Source organism: Lepidochelys kempii, chromosome 27, assembly GCF_965140285.1.
Source record: "Lepidochelys kempii isolate rLepKem1 chromosome 27, rLepKem1.hap1, whole genome shotgun sequence".
Classification (NCBI taxonomy): domain Eukaryota; kingdom Metazoa; phylum Chordata; order Testudines; family Cheloniidae; genus Lepidochelys; species Lepidochelys kempii.
This window is the reverse complement of record NC_136406.1, coordinates 8,660,853-8,682,314: the sequence shown is the minus strand read 5'-3', so window position 1 is coordinate 8,682,314 and position 21,462 is coordinate 8,660,853. Positions and strand designations below refer to the sequence as shown.

Here is a 21,462-nt window from a genome sequence, read left to right as displayed (position 1 = left end):
AATACTTAGCCCAACATGTCCACTTCTTAATTCCCCACCCCCTTTCTAAAAAGCCTCACCCACCAACTAGGCTGTAACAGACTCTGGCTTTTTCACCCACCTCCTTACAGCTACCGGCCTGTGGCGAAGCGAAGATTCACTGGTGCAGCACCTCCTGCTGGTTGTCTCAGGAATTAGCTCTTTCCAGCCTTCAGAGCACCCTCTGCAGGCCGGTGTCTCGCCTGCTGCTGGCATCCGTGTCCCTCCCAGACAGCGGTGCCCCTTTACCTTGGTGTCCTGCCCCCGGCAATGCTCCCACACTCTAGGTCTCCCCTCCCAGGGGAACCTACAACCTCTAAACCCACCTTGCCTCAGTGGCTACTGCCAGTCATTATCTAGCCCCTGCTCACTGGGGCAGACTGCAGTCCGTAATGGCCACTCTTCATTGGCAAGGGGCGTAGGACTAGCTGCCTCTGCCTATTCCCAGGCTACACCTCTGTAGACCCAGTACCTTTCCTGGCCTTTAGCAAGGCCTTCAGCCTGGGGTTGGAGTACCTCAGCTCCCTTTACCTGGCACGGCACGGCACGGCTCTGCTCTGCTCTGCTCTAGGTACCTTACCCCCAAGCAGCTAGCCCTTCCCATTCCAGGCCTAGAGTTAGACTCCTCTGCTTCTGGCCCACAGCCCTCTTATAGGGCCCTGATTGAGCTGGCCACACCTGTGGTCAGCTACTCACTCAGCTTTTCCCAGCCCTCTCCAGGGTTGCGTTTACTGTTGGCTCCCCAGGGCTGTTTTAACCCCTTCAGGGCCAGAGCAGGGTGACCACTCTGCTACACAGCCCCAGATATCTGCACTGCCACTTTCATATGCTTGCTTGACTTCCTAATACCATCTTCTGTCCCCCTGCAAGCTCTTAACCCAGGGGATTGCTAGAAAACTAGTAGCAGAGGGAGATGAATCATGTTGGAAGGGCAGGCTAGGAAGGAAGTGGGAGTCCTAGAGATAGAAGCTTCTCCTACTGTCTCAATCTGTCCAATCATCACCAAAGGATGTATACCTGAGGACTGTCCAGTTTTCTAAAGTTATACAGGTGTCTAAAATGCTGTATATAACTCTATAGGGTCTCATATTTTATCACCATAAAAGGAAAGCAGGGGTATTTCTTGAGTTGCTTTTTCACCTTCAGAAAATCTGTTTATGATGAGTTTGCCAAGTTTAACTAAAATCAATCCAGTTCTCAGTTGTTTTGTTGTTTAGAATTTTAGTCCTTGAACGTGAATCCTTTCTGGTCATTTTGATGCATGCAAGAAGTGTTGATTGTAGTTTAGTTAAAAAAAAATTAAAATCACATTTTTCTCCATTGTTTGTAATTAGGGAGTCATTAAATATCCTCTCGTCCCCATACACTGTTTTGGTCCTTTTCCTTCTAGTTAAAATATATTTCCCCTTAAAAAAAAAATTGTATTCCATTTGTTTCCTTGATTTCAACACATCACAGCTTTGCAAATAAGGCAGTACGCATTAGCTACCACACCCTAACTGGTTCTGCAGGGGTTGAGAGCAACACAATGTGGTTCTTGTATAAAAAACAGTGGCTGTAGTTTCTGAGCTGTACACTGTCAATCATGGATTCAAAAATTTAAAAAAAAACGAGGATTTAGAAACAACAAGATTTCCTCCCCCCCGCACATCTTAAGTTTGACAGTGAATAGTAATTGCAACCTATTGGATATTATTTGTTCAGATCACAGATATATTGAAAGATGTTTAGGGAAGCCTCTTTAACCCCCCCCTCCAAAACATGTTAATTAAAGTATAAATTAATTCTAATGTTAGACTGTAGAGTTTGGTGAAAGAATATTTCTGATTTGTTCTATTGTGTCTTTAGTCTACTGGCCGAAGACTCAGAAGAGGAAGGAGACCAATGCCGAATATGTCAGATTGCTGGGGGCTCTTTAACAAATCCACTGGTAGAACCATGTGGGTGCGTAGGAACCCTACAGTTTGTTCATCAGGAATGTCTAAAAACATGGCTGAAAGCTAAGATAAAATCAGGTAGGAATGTGAGAAGAGAGTACTACAAGTGCAACAGCATGTCACTAGTTTAAGAAACCTCATGATATGAGGGCCAAATTCACCTTTGTAATCACTCCCTGACATAAGTGGAGCTATATCAGGTAATATCAGTGGCGTTACGCACCAGGGATGAATTTATCCCATAGGTTTGTCAACATTTCAGTCTTTTTCCACAATGCAAAAATTAGGTCAAATAACCGCAAATATCTGATGGCCTTGCTTAGACTTGTGCTCATCTGTTGACCAATGGCCAGAACTAAAATTCTAAATTTCCAGAGTTTACCATATAAAATAAGCCAATTTATATATATACACACACACCAAAGGCTGAGAGATTTACACATTACTAGCAGCATCATGTGAACAACAAATTTTGTAGGATCCATAAACTTCACATGTAAGACTAATTAATGGGGAGGAAAGGGAGCATGTTGAATGACAAATCCATAAAGTGAGAAAAACATGTGTTTTTAAAAAATATTGAAGTAGGGGGAGAAGGAACCTGCATACAATGAATTTTAGTGCTCATGAAAATAACTGATAGCTAGAGAAAGGTACACTGCAAATTATTGCTATGCAAGCTTCCCTGATCTTCATCCCCCACCTTGGTATTGACATATTAATACTAAAATGAAACATTCCTGGTATTCTATTTCTATTCCTGTCCTGAATGAAGATCAACAACATTATAGTGCTATAAATGTGAATTGCAAAGCAGGGTTTTGCAAAGTTTTGCATAATATGGACCATATTTTAATACAAAGATTGTCTTGTGAACCACTCCCCCTTACATTTGAAATCACACATCAATTAAGCCATTGCTTGCATGGAAAAGGAATATTGAGCATACATGTATGTGTTTTAGCTGCCTATTAGTGCAATTTAGCAGCTAGCAATGAAGGAGAGGAGTCAGTGTCATATAAGAGTCACAGACTCAGATCTCAGCCTCCAGAGATAAACTTGCTTATTGTTATCACTTAATTCAATGTATTGTGAGAACTTACTGTTTAGATATGTGTCAAAAATTCTTTTCTTAGATTCAAGAAGACAGGAGCCCACACCAACCTTGTTTTATTCTTCATCAGCACAGGATGTAGCAGTTAAATGCAGATTCTTAATCCTTGGTCAAATTCTTGACTGACCCCAGGATCAGGGGAGTGAGCTACTTCCCTCATCTTCCACAGATCCTGCCCTGGGTTCAGGGAGAGTTCAGCCAGCCAGCTTGGGAGCCAGAGTGAGAAAGAACACTAGCAAGGGGAGAGAGTGTTCAGATAGTATACTGGAAATTCATTTGGCATTTGATTAGCTATGTGTTTGGATGGGCAGAAGTGGGACTTCTGGTCAGCAAAGGATTTAAAAAAAAAAAGGTGTTTGTCTTTAGGGCAAGGCCCTGATCTGAGTATCTGTAATAACCTTGGATTATTTTCAATGCCCAAGAAAAGTTATAGTATAGTTTAAAAGCATGTGTCCTTCTAACCACATATTAAATATAATACAGTGGGCCCCAAAGCAACTGGAACCCATTGTTCTATCTTAGAGTTTTATACAGGCACCCATCACCACAATATCTGACTGCCTTCCACACACAAAAAATCAATGGCAATAGCAAAGTTTCAAGAGGATTTCATGGAGTCTCTAGAGTTTCTTTCATTTGGGGGTGAAAATCTGCTTGAGGTTTTTTAAAGGATTTTATTAATTTCCTCCTCTTTATTGAGGTGTGTCTCCGTGTCATTTTTATGGTGGAAAGCAACTGAAGCCGATTGTTCCCTTCTTTGTTGATGGGGGCTGGGCAGGAAGGGGAGGAAAGACATCCTTTTCCACTAGGAGGGTGGTGAAACACTGGAATGCGTTGCCTAGGGAGGTGGTAGAATCTCCTTCCTTAGAAGCTTTTAAGGTCAGGCTTGACAAAGCCCTGGCTGGGATGATTTAATTGGGGATTGGTCCTGCTCTGAGCAGGGGGTTGGACTAGATAACCTCCTGAGGTCCCTTCCAACCCTGATAGTCTATGATTCTATGATCCAGTGAAAATACTAGGCAGCACACTGGACCTTTATTTGGTTGGTATTGACCAGGCCGTAAGCGCAGAGACTTGATATGTGGATGTTATGGTTATATTTTACTTGAGACTCACGTGGCATTTTCCTGGACCTTTTCTCTTTTTCACCACTATCCTCACCAGTTCAGTGAATGAAATTGCATTTCAGAAGGTAGAGGTCTCACTATGCAGTCAAAGAGAATAGCCAGAGTGTCCAGTCTCGTTTTCACTGGAGTCAGTGGCAAAATTCCGGGAGACTTCAAAACAAATAAATACAAATAGAAGCGTTTTACTGGTTATCTGGAGGTGTCGTTTTTCAAATGTGGTTCCTGGACTATAATCCGACTTCTAGTGTTTTGTGGAATTAAGGACTTGGAGAAGCAAATGGTGATAAGAGAGAGGGCTTGTTACAAAGATTCCTCTAATGAAATGGCCTGCCAGAAAGAAAACTGACCCTCTGAGTTAGATCTTACTCACCATTTTCAACTCTGCCTGTTGACTCTTCAATTTACAAGGGGGAGGGGGAGAATCTATCTTGGACTCTTTTTTAATTTTTCTACAGTATAACATACATTTATAGATAACAAGCAAGAGAAAAGAGTATTTCACATCATACTGTCAGTCTTGAGTGAGTTGGTCCCTATGGGCCAGGCCCATATAGTTAGGGCCAGATTTTCAGAAAAGCTGAGCTTCCAGTTAGGCACTGGACTGAAAAGCCAGATTTCCAAAAGATCTCAACATACTGGGTGCATGTTGGTTCCTGAACAATTTTGAAAGTCTGGCCAAAAGTGTCACAATGGGAGTGGTTTCAGAATGGACTTTTGAGAATCTGGCTTTTATTTAGGAACCTAAATGGGAACTGAACTCATCAGAAAATCTGGTCCCAGTTGTGGGTGCTGGAAATCTTGGAAATCAGGCCCTGAAATGTTGTGAATGGCCACTTACATTAATTGAACTTATATCCATTTGTTTGAAACAAATGTACATAAATATTACTTTTCTATGTCAAATAAACCATACTGATCAAGGTATGCATCTCATAACTCCTGCATTTGTAACCCATATCAGTTACAGTTTTGTAAACTGTTATACATCACATGGAGAGTTATAGACAATACAGCTAGTATTTAAAACCATTATACAAAGCTCACATAATAATGGGCATGATTAGAATAGAGTTCAATGGAATTTAGATTCAGAGCTGGCAACCTTGAGTAAAAAATGGCTTAAAAATAAAGGTTCCATATAGTAGTGATTTTGTAATATACAGAGACACTGTGCTCAATATGGACTTATAAGTTCAACACTGTATTTAATTCCTCATTTAATTTCAGGTGCTGAGCTGGGGGCAGTGAAAACTTGTGAACTGTGTAAGCAGAGCCTGATAGCTGATCTGGATGATTTTGATGTGAATGACTATTACAGAAATCACCAACAGTCTCAGGTAAGAAACTGACTCTTTCCAAATAAAGGCCTGTAATCCTATTTTGGTATTGCTGGCTTGCAGTACTGTGTGTGTGTAATGATCTGCCATCATACACTGAAGCCAGCTAAACTGCAAGGAAGAGATATTTTTCTTTACGCAGATTTAAAGACATGTAAAAAAGCCCGAGTAATAAGAGTCTGAAAATAATAATCGCAGTTCATTTCACAAAACTGCCCAATATCACGAGGCTTTGAGTGAAGGAAGTTTGTAATTACATTTGGAGATGGGGAATAACATTCTTGTTTGCTAGGTAGAGATGACATTGCAGCGTGAAAGCCTGTTGAGGGGAAGACTAGCCAAGGTTCGTTGTTCTCTTCAGCATCTTACAATTTAAAAAACACAGACAAGGAGAAGATTCAGGTGGATTTTTTAATTTCAAGGAATTGAACATCATCCCATTATTAATATTAAAGTGCTGTTTGTGAAACAAGTTGAATAAATTCATTTTAAACAGAAAAATTCAGGGGTAAGACACAGAGATATTGAGAGCTGTAAGAAAACAAACCTAGCATCACAATAAATTTAGGGTTTTTTTAGCTTTATGCCTGCCAAAAAGAGTAATCTGCTTAATTTTCCAGAAGATAATTATCCCAAGCATAGAGTTCTAATACTGTACTATAAGATGGTGATGGGGGTCAGCTTGTTCAGAAACAAAATAAATGTTGTTCATATAGGGAGACAGGAATGACAGGGTAGGTCATGCTGGTGAGGGAGTGGCAAAATATGTGAAAGCAAGCACTATGTCAAATAGCAGAGCCTCTACACTCCGGAATAATCACACAGAACCATAAACAGATTAAAGTGATAAGCACACACACCCTTTCTCAAACTTTAAAGTGTTTTACAGAATTACAGGCTGTACCTATGTTGGGTAGTTTGACAATTCAACACATCAAATTTCATATTTAAGGGCATACTGCAAAGCTCATCTCTTTTCCTAGGCATTTGAAAATGGCTGGAATTGTAAGGATGAGTAATTGTTGGAGAGATAAGGGGAATTAAGCTGGTGGGAGGTCTTGCTTGCTGGTTGTGATTTATATATCTGTGATTTATATGTTTGTACTGATGCACTTTTAAGTATTATTTGTGATGTATTTTAGTTATGCCAAAAGCACCTAAAACATATGGATAGATATGCTATTTAGCATTTATAGAAATCTAAATAAATACTGCAGTGTGCCAGAGTCTTTCCCACTGATTTGTAGAAGATAGCCACTTCTACCAGACTGTGTTTCTCAAAATTATTTGCAGTAAACAGTGTATATTTCCCCATCTGCATTGCTCTAGGCCTTATTTAGTTATAAAAAAGTAAATGATTTCCCAGCATGCTTTGACAGAAGTGATACCACCAAGCTATTTTCTAGCTGATTGATTTGCCATTGTGCTGTAAAATGTATAGGAATATAAAGGTTCACTTAGAATGAGATTGTCTGTAGATACCCATTGAAAGAGCAGAGTAGAACATCATGGCTTGGAATATAATTCCCTCTCTGAATGGAACAAAAAACCCAAACAAGCATAAACACCAAAAGAACCAATGAAGATACAGTTTCCAAAAAAATGATTTGAGGAGATTTTGTAAGTGCTAAGCCATGCAGATGAATGTTGTAGTTTAAGGAAGGTTGTAGTTTCCAGATTAATGAGCATCTCTTAGGTTTATTATAGTGGTAGCACTGACAGAGGATACTGTTGAAAAAGTTTGACCAAGTGACTTGCTCAAGTTCAGAGAAGGAATTAGCATTGATGAGTACCTGTCTCCTGGTCCTGTGCTTAGGCTATGCCTCTCAGGGACTACTGTACCTGAATGCTTAATTTTTAAGACAATATTCTTAATCAAGAACATGCTGCTTAGATCCAGCACTATTATCAGTAACTTCAAGGGTTCATTTAGTGTTCAGTGTGCCCCATTAAAAAATTTAATTTATCATTTAAAAAAAAAAAATCTCTGCTTCAGCAGTGACATGTAATTTTCTCTGAGCTGGAAAGATGGCTGCCATTCTGAGCTAGCAATATGAAAGTGTATTTGGAGGGAAATTGTTATTATTGTTAATTTCAGTGATTCTTTTCACCATTGGCAGCTTGATGCACTAAATTACAGAGAATAAAATGTAAACAAAAAAATAGTCAAAAGCCAGGCAAAATAATTCTTATGTTTTGTTCTGCAGAATGATTAGATTCACAATTAATAACATTCAGCTACAGAGGGGGATTTTGGGGAGGCAGAATTAATTACCTACCCAGAGTGCAGCCAAGACAGTGGGTTGTCAGCACTCCTGTGATGGCTACAAGTGCTGTGAGATCATTAATGCCCACAAATGGTCAGGACCTCAAATTTCAATCATATTAGAAAGCTGAAACATCCAGCAGCATAGCATACTCTACTCCATGGTGTAGCACTGAAAGGGAAGAGTGCCATATGCTGAGTTCTCCACACTTATGGTTTTCCCTGGAGAACTTCCATCTAATTATGGAAAGGCCCACTCCTCATTTGCTTATTAGACCTGATGATCTGTATTGTATTTGATATGTGCCAAAATATACAGCAGTTTAAGATGGCATAGCTTTATCTTTTTGTTAATTATTAGCTGAGATTTGCCATTACTTGTGCCAAGGAGTTAATTTATATTTGTTTTCTCCCTATTTTGTCCTGTATGGATCCCAACTGATTTTTTCCTCTTTACATTTCCTTCCTATGTGATCGCAGGGTACATTCTAGATGAAATTCTAAGGTCGGTTTTATACCAGAGATCAGACTAGATGATAATAAGGGTCCCTTCTGACCTTAGTGCCCCCACCCCCTCTGGAATTTACTAATCCAAGGGTGAGCCTTAGAGAGGACTCTCTTTAGAGTCTTTTACTCCTTTAATTGCCTGCCAAAGGTCAGTGTTGGGTCTCTCATCCACTCTATGTCCTTAGTATGTTGTGTTTTAGGAATGCTGGGAGTCCCTACTGGCCCTGGAGTCTGACAGACTGGATCAGGAATCTAAGCCAGGTCACTCATATGTCAGTGCAGAGACCTTATGCTAGGCTGTTGTATGTGATAGTCACTACTCACAGTAATTAAGAAATTAAATACAAGCCAGGAAGATAGTTTAGAGTTAATAAATGAGTTTAGGAGGTAATATAGCCTCTGGCTGAAGTAACTGTGTACTGGTTCTAGTCCTTAAGGTCTTTAGAAACCAGGGTTACAGTAACAGTAAATAAATTGGCTCTCTTCTGCACACAGGCACAAAGTGAGCTAATGAACTCAGGTCTCTACCTTGTGCTGCTCCTTCACCTTTATGAACAGAGGTTTGCAGAACTCATGCGACTAAACTACAACCAAGCCAGTAGAGACAGGGTAAGAGGAGTGAAAATGATAGTGCTTCAAATCACAGACCATTAATATCATATACTCATTTGTTACTTACATGGCTCCTTATCCAGCCAATGATGCCTCCCTAGTTGTCAAGCCCACAGAAGTTCTGCAATCCACTTAGAATCTATGGCAGTCTTTCTTTTTCAAAATCAGCCACATGAAGTTTTATTCACTAACCTAAGCCTTCCACAGAGGTACAAGCTACAATCCTGCCTAATGCTATCCCAGTGCAGGATGGGTATTTCCCCTACTGATTGCCAATTACTTACACATGCTCCATACCCCTTCTGGCAGCTCCACAAGAGACAGCTGTGCAATGCGGGGGGGTTCTTATGTGTTTCCCTTGGTTACCAGCCACAGTAGAAGAAAAGTTAAAAAAAAAATAAATATGTGCATGTGGAAATGCAGCCTGAACCATTAAAGAATGAGAATCCCAAAAACCTTGTTAAAGCAGAGTTGTACCCCTGTAATTTGTATTAGTGCCTTGTATCCACAATCTGGGTAATCTGGTTAACATAAACCTATTTACAGTGATCGCACACAGAATTCCCTCTAGCTGTTCCAGTACCAGTGCATTCCCAGACTTCCCCACCCAGATCCGTGAAATGGGGTTTGTGGAAGCAGAGCTCCACAGTTAGAGAGCTGCTATACCAAGTTTTTTTTAATTGTGGCCTGTATAAATAATGATTCAGTGTGTAAGATAGCAGCTATCTAAAACTGAACAACAGCAGTATTACATTAAAAGATTCTTTACTTTTTTTAAATAAAATAAATCTTGAGTCTGCTGCATTGCACCCTGTAAACAGAAAACTTTTGTGCATAACATTGCAGTCAGAAGCGCTGGAGATACTGCACAGGGTAAGCGCATGAAGAGCTGTAGGAGCCTCATAAAAGTATGCTGGGAGACACGCCAAAGGCAGTGGTGCAGCTGCCATACCAGTGCTTTCTACCGGCACTAGCGCAGCAATGGTCAAGAGTGACGTGGGGCAGGCTACAACAGTGGTAAGCCATACTCTGAGCAAACGCAATTGCACAAGTATTGGCAACAACTGTGCACCATTAAAAGCACTTTTGAATGTGGACCCAACTGGCCGAATTCTCAGTTAACACATGCCTGCAGCTGAGGCATGGTTAAGGTGGCTCAGGGCTACTCTCGTTTCACTCTGCTTCACATGGCCACATAGGGGCCCTGAGAAGAAAAGAAATAGCTGAAGGTCAGGATTTGCAAAAGTGTTTGTGTGATTTAGGAGAACAAGTGTCAGCGACTTTCAGTGGGACTACATAGGTACATTTGAAAATCCCACTGATAGTGCAGTGCATGCCAACCATGCCTCTGATCCAATCCCTGATCCAACAGGGTCATTTTAAGGTCCTCATATCAGTGCTACACCAGCCAGTCATGCCCCCAGTGCAAATGGTATACTCTAGGGGCTCTTTCCACCCAATTTAAGGCTGCTTTTTGGTGCCAAAGTAGTATAAGGGGGTCTTTAATGTAACTGAGAACCAGGACGAAGCTGTGTTTCAAGCATATACACAAGACTTCAGGATGGTTCAGAATGCATCCGTTGGTGGCACCTGGTATCATATTTTACAATAAAAAAAATGACATGTTGCAGCTTGTTGGCATCATGAACATATTTCAGAGCAAGACATATTTCTGTTCTCTTAGAGCACTTCTGATGAGTTGCAAAGCTGCCGCAGAGGCTTTCATTCAATTGGCAGGAAAAGTCCATCTGGAGCTGAAACTGCTCTGTACCTTGTGGAGCTCTTTGGAATGACATTTTTATTTTTAAATTCACAGAGCACTGCTTCATTGGAGTGTTATAAATATAGTTGAGCTGGTCTGAAAAGGTCACATATATTGATCCAGTGGCTTTGGTGCTTGTAGCTAATCTGTGGTCTCTCCTTGATACCGATGGGAACTGAGGCTTTCAATCCTGACTGTCTGGAAGCTGGAAAGGATTTTAATTAGAACATGACCTATGGGATATTGGATTCTCTTGATTCACTTTATACTCATGTGACAGGGTCGAGCCAGATGGATATAGATGGCACTAGGAGAGTAATTTTTTTTTTGCGATTTTTTTTTATTTGCATAACACACTTACAAAACAAAACAACAGCATATGCAATGTGTAACACAGCAACCAATCACAGTTGTTTTCTCATTAGCTTCAGGGGAGGGAAGTGTTCAAGCTTGCCTGGGCCCAGAGCAGGGGGCTTCCTCGACTCTTGTGGTCTTCCACCCTTCCGAGTTACCTGGTGGTCCAGAGTGAGGGGGCTTCATCGACTCTCAAGGTCTGCCACCCCCTTGAGTTACCTGGCGCCACACCCGAGTGTCACCAACAATTCCATTCTCTGAAAGCACCCAACAAAAGGGGCAGGTTGTGGGGTGGACAACCTGGGGGGGGGGCACGTGCACCCACGTGTGAAAGGACCCCTCTAAGGTGGTGGTGTCTGCAGCAGCAATGGCTGGGGCCCCTTACTCTCTCCCCCAATCAAAGGGTCAAAACAAAGGGAGCCGGACGGGGACACCGAGCAGAGAGCCTCGGACAGCGCCCACTGCTCCTCAAAAGCATCAAGGGAGTCGGTGGACACCGCCCAGAGGAACTCCACCCGGATACATGAACGAACCGAGGATCGGAAAACGGCCTCACAGTCACAGGAAACTCCATCGGCCAACCTCCTCTCTCTGGTTTTATAGATGACCATTTTAGCCAGGGCCAGGAGGAGGTTAACTAGGAGATCCCGCGACTTTGTGAGGCCACGGATGGGGAGTGCATAAATAAAAAGGTGAGGGGAAAAATGCAACCAAAAATGTAATAAAAGATTTGTGAGGAGCCGGAACAGGGGCTGCAGCCTGGCGCACTCCAAATATACGTGCGCCAGGGTTTCCCTCAAACTGCAAAAGGGACAAGTATCTGGGATGGCATTGAACCGCGCCAAGTACGTGCCCTTGCTCACAGCTCCGTGAAGAAGCCGCCAACTGATGTCCCCAACGGGCCTCGGAACCAAGGTGGAATATAGGCAGGCCCACCGGGGCTGCTCACCCTCCAAAGGTGGCAGAAGGTCTCTCCACTTTGTGTCGGGGCAGGATACTAGGGTGAGAGCATGAAGGGTGTGGAGCACGAGCGTGTATAGATGTTTCCTTGGCGCGGTTTGGAAGCATACCAGCTGCAGTTCATGCAGCTGGCTCGCCGTAAAGGGGTGAGGGGGTCGATTGGGTGTACGGGGCAGGGGTCCAATTAAAAGGTCTGGCGAGCCTGGGGTAGAGGGTGGGCGGGGCGTGCCCTCGAGCAGGACCCGATCGAGGTAAGTTCTAGCAGCGGGCGGCAAAGCGGCCTTCACCTCCTGAAGTACGCACCGGGGGGGGGTACGAGGTTTGGAGAGCCCCATGCGCAGAGCGAGCGTCAGGGGATCCAGCCAGTCTCCCTGGTCATAGTCCAGGAGGTCTCTGACTCTCGTGACTTCTGCCACGATCAAACTCTGGCGCACCGAGCGGGACTCCGCCACCTGCACACGGAGCTGGGGGTTGTGTAGCAGGGGCTCCGCGAGGAGATCTGCCCCCTCGGTGGCCGCCACGGACCTGGTCGTTAAAAACCGTTTCCAAGTCCGGAGGAGGTCCTGGTAGAAGACCGGCAGCCCGGAGAGGTCTTGCGGAAGACCTCCTGGACAGAGATAAAAGAGCTGCCGGTCATATCGGAGCCCTCGGATGCGGCGCAGGATGATGCACGCCGGTATGCTCCACGCCGAACTGCCTGCACTATAAAGGAGCCTCTGTAGGGCCTGGAGGCGGAAGACACAGACCTGAGTGTGCAGACACTTCAGGCCCTGTCCTTCTTCCTTCAGGGGTAGATGAAGAACCCCTACAGGGGCCCAGTGCATTCCTGACCAAAAGAACCCCAGAATCGATGTCCGGAGGTTGGTCAGGAAGCCCAGGGCCAGGACCAGGTACCAGAGCTTGGACAGGACTAGTTGATTAAGCACCAGCACACTCCCACGAAGGGAGAGACATCGGAGTAGTCCCATCCATTTCCGGAGCCGCTCTATCACCCCGCCCTCTAAATTTTCCCAGTTCTCCGGCATAGAGGGATGCGTGGCAGAAAGGTAAACACCGAGGTAGAGCAGTGGACCCGCGCTCCACCGGATGGTCTGAAGCACGGGTGGGAGGGAGCTCACCTGCCACCAGTCTCCTACCACCAAGCCAGCGCTCTTGACCCAGTTGACCCGGGCAGAGGAGGCTGCCAAATAGATGGCCTGGCAAGCCTCCACTCGCGCCAAGTCGCCCGAGTCCGGGACCACGAGGAGCACGTCATCAGCGTACGCCAACAGGACCAGCCGCAGCTCTGACTCCTGCAGCACCAACCCTGTCAACCTCCTGCGGATCACCAGAGCGTACAACTGGCCCGAGAGGGGGCACCCCTGCCATACTCCTCGCCCGAAGCTGACCGGTTCGGTCAGGGTCCTGTTGAGCTTAACCAGACACTCTGCGGAAGTGTACAGCACCCGGAGAAAACGCACAAACTGAGGTCCAAAGCCAAATGCTCGCAGAGTGTTCAGGAGGTACCCATGGGGAGGTACCCATGGTCCACCCTATCAAACACCTTCTCCTGATCCAGGGACAGGAGGGCGAACGACAGACTGTCTCTACGCCCGAGTTCCAAAAGGTCCTGAACCAGAAATAGGTTATCAAAGATACTGCGGTCCGGGACGGTGTAGGTCTGGTCTGGGTGGATCACGTCCGCCAGCACAGACGCTAGCCACAGCGAGATTGCTTTTGCTACGATTTTGTAGTCCGTGCTGAGGAGTGAGACGGGACGCCAATTTCGTAAATCGCGAAGGTCCCCCTTCTTTGGCAGTAAGGCGAGCACAGCTCGCCTGCACAAAAGAGGGAGGACCCCGCTCTGCAGAGACTCAGCCCAGACGGTGACTAGATCTGGGCCGAGGACGTCCCAAAACACGCGGTAGAACTCCACGGTCAGCCCATCCATACCTGGAGACTTTTTAGTGGGCATACGTCGGAGGGCTTTCGAGAACTCGGCCAGAGTGAGAGGCAACTCTAGCCGGTCTCGGTTGCTCGCACTGACCGTAGGGAGCTCCTCCCAAAGCACTCCACAAGTGCCAGGGTCGGTCGGATCTGGGGAGAAAAGACTTGTGTAGAAGGCTCGGGCCCTCCCACACAGCTCCACCGGTTCCGTGAGGGGGGTGCCGTCTTCTGCCAGGAGGCAGATGATGTGTTTCTTGGCCCCCCTCGTTTTCTCCAGGGCATAGAAGAAGCGGGAGCCGCGATCCATCTCCCGAAGGAGGCGGATGTGGGATCGAACAATAGCACCCCGGGCCCGATGGTCCTCAAGGGCCCAGAGCTCCTCCTGCTTCTCCCGGCATGCTCCGCAGAGGAGCGGGTCCTTGGGGCTGGCAGCCAGATGCCTCTCCAGCTCTAAGACCTCCCCTTCCAACTGCTCTATCGTCGCATTTCTCCGTCGGCGGCTGGTGCCCCGGGTGTAGTCGCAGCAGACGCACCTTCCCCAGGTCCTACCATCGCCGCGCCGAGGGAAAGGCATGCCACTGCCCTCGCCAGGCCAGCCAGAATTCCCGGAAGGACGTCATGAAGCCCTCATCCTCCAACAGGCTGTTGTTAAAATGCCAGTAGGCCGGCCCCGGCCTCTCCGCACAGAGGGAGGCTGTCACGGTGGCTAGATGATGGTCAGAAAATGGGGCCGGCCGAATGCTGGAGGAGTGGGCTCGTGAAAGATGGAAGCGTGATAAATAAATGCGGTCCAACCGGGAGTGGCTCGACCGATGGGCTTCCACCCGGACAAAGGTGAATGTGGAAGAGTCATCCGGGTGGTGGTCACGCCAGATGTCCACTAGGGAGTGATGTTCGACTATCTCCCGTAGGGTGTCTGTGGCGGCCGGGCTCTGGTAGGTCCCCAAGCGGTCCTGTTCCTCGAGGGTGGTATTAAAGTCCCCTCCCAGGACCAGGCACTCGTGAGAATCTAAGGTGCCGAGGAAGGCGGACGCCCGCTGGTAGAATTGCAGCCGCTCCGGGCCTGATGTCGGGGCATAGACGTTAACGAGGTTAACCATGAGCCACTCCATACGGACCCGGAGATGCAGCAGGTGACCTGGCACGGCCTCGGCGACCCCTAGCACCTTGGGCCATAGGTCAGGGGAATACAGGCTGTCAAACCATGGCATGGCTAAAGTAGACCCTGTCCCCCCACTCCAGCTGTCAACTGTCTTCGGTGGTCGGGTCTGTATGGGTCTCCTGCAGGAAAACCAGAGTGCCCTCCCTCCCGAAGGAAGGAGAGCACCTGGGACCTGTGGAGAGCCATCCTACAACCCCGGGTGTTCAATGTTGCTATGGTGAGAGGTGTCATGGGGAGGGTCGGGGGAGGTCCTCACTGGCAGGGACGCTCCCGTCTCCCAGCAGGCCACGCAGCAGTCCGTGACCCATCCCGTAGGTAATTGTTCACGGAAGACACGGACCCGCCAGTAGGCCGCGGCATCCTGCTTCCCCGTCCCTTTACCTTCCCCCATGAGGGCCCTTGTGGCCTGGAGGATTTGAGAAAAGTCCCCCCATCGCTGGAGAGCAAGCTGTACCTTGTTGCGGGAGCCACGGACATCCTCTAAAAACTTCCGCAGCTCTCCTCGCAGCTCATGGGGGGGAAGGGGGGGTTACGGTTTTCCAGTTGTTCCCCGGCGGGGCCCTTGGTGCAGCCCTGTGGTCCACTAAAACGGACAAGCAGGGTGCGGACCCCCAACAGGGTGCCTGATGGGCTGGAGCCTCTAGGCCCGCCTCAAGCTCTGGGGCGATAGGGGGCGGTGGAGGGAAAATAGCAGCTCCTAATGGGTCGGGGCAGGAGAACACAAAGGCCGCTCCCTGGGGGTCATCAATTGGGAAAGGGAAGGAGACAGCCCCGGGGGCACCAATGACATTGCAGAAGGTAAATTGGATAGGGGCAGGGGTGGAGGCAAGGTTCTGGGTTTCGGGAGGCAAGCCGCTAGATGGTGGCACCTCCCGATCAGGCTCAAGGGTTAAGGGGGTTGGGAGGGAGCTCTCAGTGACACTGGGCGCGTGCTCTGTGGTGGATTTAGCGGCCACAGCATCAGGAGGTGGATTATTTTCTGTAGGGCCCCCACCCGGGAAGGAAGTCGATTGCTCCGCACCAACAGGGGGTGCCCCTGGTGACTCGTGCCCCGGCCGCATGGCACCGGCTCTCACCTGAGCAGGCTCGGTGGTCATCAGCGGGGTGCCATCAGTGGCTGGGTCGGTGGAGGAGTCCAGGGGCTCCTCGGAGGTGGGAGCGGGAGCAGCAGTTAAGGGGAGGGAGCATGGGGAAAAGAGGGGTGGAGTGAGGTCGCCCAGATTGAGATTTGCTGGCAAAAGGTCGTCCTCCCCCTGGGCGACCGGGGTCAGACCTAAGGCCTCGATCTCCTCGAACATGGAGGAGAGGACACTTTCCGCCGCCCGATGGTTGCCTCGGGTAGCGTCAAGACAGAAGGGGATTCCTCAAGGGTCTCGGAGGGGAGGATCTCCCATGGAGGGGAGACCCTACCCTCCGGTGCTGCCACGTCTTTCCTGGCTGACACCGGTGGATGGGACACACTCGTGGGCAAAGCGGAAGGTTCGGCATCGTTGCCCCCCTTCCTGATCTTTCGGGGGGCCTCCACCTCGGGTAGATGAGGCGGAGTTCGAGCCTTCCCCTTGCCTCGCTTCCCCTGGACTAGGGCCCAGCCCTCCATGGCATCATCTGGGGGCTGGTTAGCAAGGGTCGTGTCAGGGAGTAAAGGCGATGGCTCAGGGACTTGGGGGGGAACGGTGGGGTGGCATAAGGGAGGGAAGATTCTCCCTGGGGCAGGCTCTCTCCTATGGCTGGTGGTATCTCTGCTACACCCTCCTCCATAGGCCCCGCTAGATTGTCAGCAGTGAGGGCGGGGCTCTCCCGCTCGTCTGGGCGTTGTAGGGGAGGTGCCCCTTGGGCCTGAGTGGGAGTAGCGGTGGTCCGAAGAGGAAGGGGGGGCGGGTTCGAGTACCGGGTGGCCAGGGGCATCGGCAATGACGGGGCTGATGTCCTGGCGGGTCTCGGGGATCCCAGGTGCCCCTCCTTGCCGGGTTAAGGGGCAGTCTCTCCACCCACAGACGCAGCTGAAGTCAATAGTAACTCAGAACATCTAAAAGTCAGGCACAGGTGTCTCATGTTGACCACTGAAAAACAGAGGCACCCCAAATCACAGGCCACATTTGAAAACTTGAGCCTATGTGACAGGTGTAAGATCACCTACATAGCGTGCTAGTGAGAGAGGTAGGAATAGAACCCTAGTGTCAATAAGATCCCTGTTCTTAACACTCGGCAAACTTGTCTGACGTGGGACAAATACTGCAAAACGAGGGACAAAAAAACTACAACAAGAAGCTTAAAAATAATTGTTTCTTTAACATAAATTATATTTTTTGTAACTGTGATTCAGTATTTTAGGTTACACTTCACAGCATTTTCAGTGTAAAACAATACAACATTGCTGTAGTGAGAAGTCACAGATAGTCTTGTTATCAAAGACTGTTATAAAACAGGATATCAGCAATAGGCAAACATGAGGAACCTTTAACAAACACTTCAAACAGAAAACCGAGCTAAGATTTAGATCCAGGGCTTTTGTTCAATGAAGCTCTTTGATATTAGTCATTGGCTAATAATGAGTATATTGTAATACAGTGAGTCATCTAGGTTCACTTCAAAAATATGTGCCTTCTCAGACATGATTCAGCACTTCTTATGTAAATACATTACAGCAATAAAAGAAAGAACAGCCAACAAGGGTAGCCAGGAGGTAAATTTGAGACTATAAATGAGACACAGTTGAGAAATACTCTATGCCCCTGTTTTGACCACTTTCTAACTGCACACTCCTGCCATTGGGCTGCCCTTGTTGATTAACCTTCCCTTCCACAGAGCTACACATTACAGCTATTGGGTGGGGCATAGCCAGTGAAGAATATGTATCTCTGGCAGGGGGACAGAGATTTTTTTTGTGCTTCTACAGAAATTGTCGTGTCCCCCCCCCGACAGAGACACTCCCAATGAACTCTCTTTCTCTTCAACACTTAGCCAGAAAGTCGGCTGTAGCAATCGTTCGCCATTTGGTCTGTTCCTGCGCAACCTCGAAGGCTTCAGAGCCTGAGAGTCCAACATCAGAACAGACTTGATGAACCCATGTAATAGGGGGTCTGCCTCTGGGTCACTTCCACCCCTTGGTTGGTGGAACTTTATCCCGGATGTTACAAGCCACCTGGAAAATGGTGTTCACTGGAATTTCTTGTGGTATCCTTGTGACATGCCCAAAAAGCATAAGGCGTTGCCTCCGGACAATGGCCCCAGGAGTCTGTAGACCCAAACGACCATAAACATCTGCATTACAGATGACGTTTATGCCCAGTATAGGACATTGACATTTTATGTAGAAAGCTTCCAGCTTTGTCCAGTCCGCATGGCGTAGTGTACATGTTTCGCAGCTGTACAAAAGTCTGGGAAGGATACAGCTCAAATAAATCCTGAACTTGGTGGTCATACTATGATGATGCTGATTCTATATCCATTGTAAACGGCTCATGGCAGATGCTGTGATGCCAATCTGATGGAGAACCTCCGTGTGAGAACTGGAGGAGCTGGTAAGTATAGAACTCCGATAGCAAAACCTGGAAACTGATTTGACGGTCTCATTGTTCAAAGAGATTGGGAGTCGCAGGTGGACCTGGTCCTAGATTTTGCAGTTTTGTCTTTGTCCATGAAACATGGAGACCAATCTTAGCTGACTCCCCTCCATATGCTAGAGTGCCTCACAAAACCTGTCTGGGCTCTGTACTAAAAGAACATAATCATCAACGTAGTCAAGGTTTGTGAGTGAGAGATCGCTGATCTCAATGCCTATGGACCCGATAGAATACTGCCTTATGAAATCCATTGCCTGACAAAAAGAGTTCAGGGGCCAGAACGCAACCCTGCCTGCCACCAGATACTGATTTAAAAGGCACTGACATCCAGTTCCCCAGACAAACACAGTCAGTGGTTCCATTATGAAGCTCTCTTATCAAGTCCAGGAGAGTGGTAGGGACACCTACGCCCTTTAAAGTCTTCCATAACGCAACACGGTGTTGACTGAATCAAATGCAGCCTCAAGATAAACACACGGTATGTGCAGGGGCTTCCTGAACTTGCGATGTGTCTCTGACAACAAGCGAAGGGCCAAAATGGCATCAAATGTGGACCTGTTCCTCGTAAAACCTGACTCTTGGGGATGACGCTTCTGATGTAGCAAAGGCTCCAGTCATGCCAGCAAAACATGCACAAACACCTTTCCAGGAATGGAGAGCAAGGTGATCGGCCTGAGCAAGGTGGGCAGTGGATAGGGGAGGCTGGGAGAGGCAGTGCATCCCCAAATAGCGAGGCCTGGCCCCGCCCACACTCGGCCCCCAAGGCCCTGCTTCAGCAGTGGTTCTGGGCTCCAGGGGGCTGAGGTCACACTGCCCACCTTCCTGGAGCTGGGAAAGCTGTGGCGCCGCCATGCACTCTCCCTCCCGGCGCTCTAGGGCTGGGGGAGGGAGGGCCTGCAGACACTAGCCAGCCTGGGCAGGGGCTGGCATCCGCAGTAGTAGGTAGGGGCTCTGGGTTCCAGGACACATGGAAGGGGTGTGGCCTCGGGTGGAAGGGGCGGGGCTGGGGGCTAGCCTCCGCTAGCCAGCGGTTCACGCACCGCCCATTGCTTGTAGTTCTTACATTCACTGCATGGTCCCTTGCCCTTATAGAGTGAGATCACAATACCATCCTTCCAGGCAGTTGGCAGGGTTCCAGGTCTCCACACCAGATGAAAGATGGCCAGAAATGATTCTGCGACAGGATCAATAGCACATTTTAGCAGCTCTGAGGGATGCCATCAGCACCGGCTGCACGTCCATTTTTCAGTTTAGAGATGGCACACTTCACTTCATCCAATGTTGGTGCATCAGTACAAATGTCTGGATCTAGAACTGCAGAGAATGCCAGATCATTCCGTTCTGAACAAGCGGCAACTGGAGGATGCTTCAGAACACCATGATAATGTTCCACCCAGCGTGAGAGAATGTCATCATCCTATTTACATGGATGACCTTGGCTGTCGTTCAGGATGCCGTTTGTAGTGACTACCTCTTGACCACTGAGGTTGTGAATGGTGCGGAATGCTGGCTTCAAGTCACCCCTGGCTGAGCCAAATTTGACATCATCCGCCACTTGGTTATAATATGCCTCGTGATAGAATTAAATTTTTGCTTCAGCTGATTACGAGTTTGCTTATCACCACGCTGGAGGGCTGCAGCCTTCAATTTAATTATCTGGAAGGCCTCCTGATAGCTATGGTTGGCGTGCTGGATGCCTATAGCCAATCGTCTGCTCAGCAGATTGGTTGAGGGTAGAAGTGAACAGGGACCAGGCAACGTCACGTTGTCTGGCAGATTAGCTAGAGCCGAGAATCTGTTCCTAACGTCAATACAAAACCTATTGGTTAAACCTGGCACACGGAGTGCGTCGATGTCAAACTTCATCATCATCACAGAGGGCTTACCTGCTCATTGGAGCATCAACACCATACGGGCGACCACTAGATGGTGATCTGTGTTCGCCGCGCATTACGCAACACGATATACAGGAGGTGAAGAGACGCCTATCACGTGTAATGACATCTTGTGTATTGGTCGCCGCTTGAACCATGACCCAAGAATGGAAAGATTTTGGGAGGCACAGAATGTAAGCAAGTGGCGAGAGTTATCATTGGATGTGCCTGAACCATAACGACCAATCACCTGTTCAAACCCAGTTTGCAGGGAGCCAGTAACTGCATTTAGGTCACCCAGGATCACAAGATTATCATATGGAGGGATTGTGCATACTAGATGTTCCAACTGATTGTAGAAATGATCTTTAATTGAGTCAACAGATTCCTCTGTAGGCACATAGACTTACTATGACAGTGAGGTAACCATGCTGATGTTTAAGACGTGCAATAAGTAAACAAGCAGACAAGCATCCAGGTTGTCAGGAAGGACTTAGCCTCACCTCGCAGTAGTAGTGCTACCCCATATAGATGGTTGGGGCCACCAGAATACAGAAGTAAAGAATCTTCCACCTTGTGACATCCGTGATTTATCAGCCTGTGATCGATATACCAAGACGGCCCATTTTCCATGAGACAGCAACCTGATGACCATGCCTGTGAAGAGTTGCAACATTCCAAGTTGCAATTTTGGTGGACTGTCTGAGATCCCAGATACAATTGGATGCTCTGTCACGATGTACTGCAGACGTGCCTGCTGACATCAGAGGACGCGCGTCCCCTGGGGGGCTTTGGCATGAACCCGTCATGTTGGCACCGAGGGGAGATGGCACCGACAAGGCATCTACAGCTGAAAGTAAGGCAGGGGCTTTAACCCTGGTGCTGAGTACTAGGTTATTCATGGTCAAAAAACCAAGAGTGAACGATTATCTCGGGAAATACC

The 21,462-nt window shown here is 47.6% G+C and overlaps 1 protein-coding gene and 1 long non-coding RNA gene across 6 annotated transcripts in view; one reads left to right on the top strand and one right to left on the bottom strand.

Annotated features, from left to right (window-relative positions):
* LOC140903955 (uncharacterized) overlaps positions 1-21,462 on the bottom strand; it is a 72,150-nt gene that overhangs the window by 32,111 nt on the left and 18,577 nt on the right. The gene's annotated exons all lie outside the window — the stretch shown is intronic.
* Positions 1-21,462, top strand: part of MARCHF10 (membrane associated ring-CH-type finger 10) — a 98,741-nt gene that overhangs the window by 69,920 nt on the left and 7,359 nt on the right. For 3 of the 5 annotated variants that reach the window (XR_013635081.1, XR_013635083.1, XM_078850711.1), the window contains 3 exons: positions 1,867-2,033; positions 5,424-5,533; positions 8,802-8,915. Coding sequence is in view for 2 of the 5 variants with exons in the window: in XM_078850711.1 (XP_078706837.1) it covers positions 1,867-2,033; positions 5,424-5,533; positions 8,802-8,915 (391 nt within the window). In the remaining 3 variants the exon portion in view is untranslated. The remainder of the gene's footprint in view (positions 1-1,866; positions 2,034-5,423; positions 5,534-8,801; positions 8,916-21,462) is intronic. The other 2 variants (XR_013635082.1, XM_078850712.1) reach the window with 1 other exon arrangement.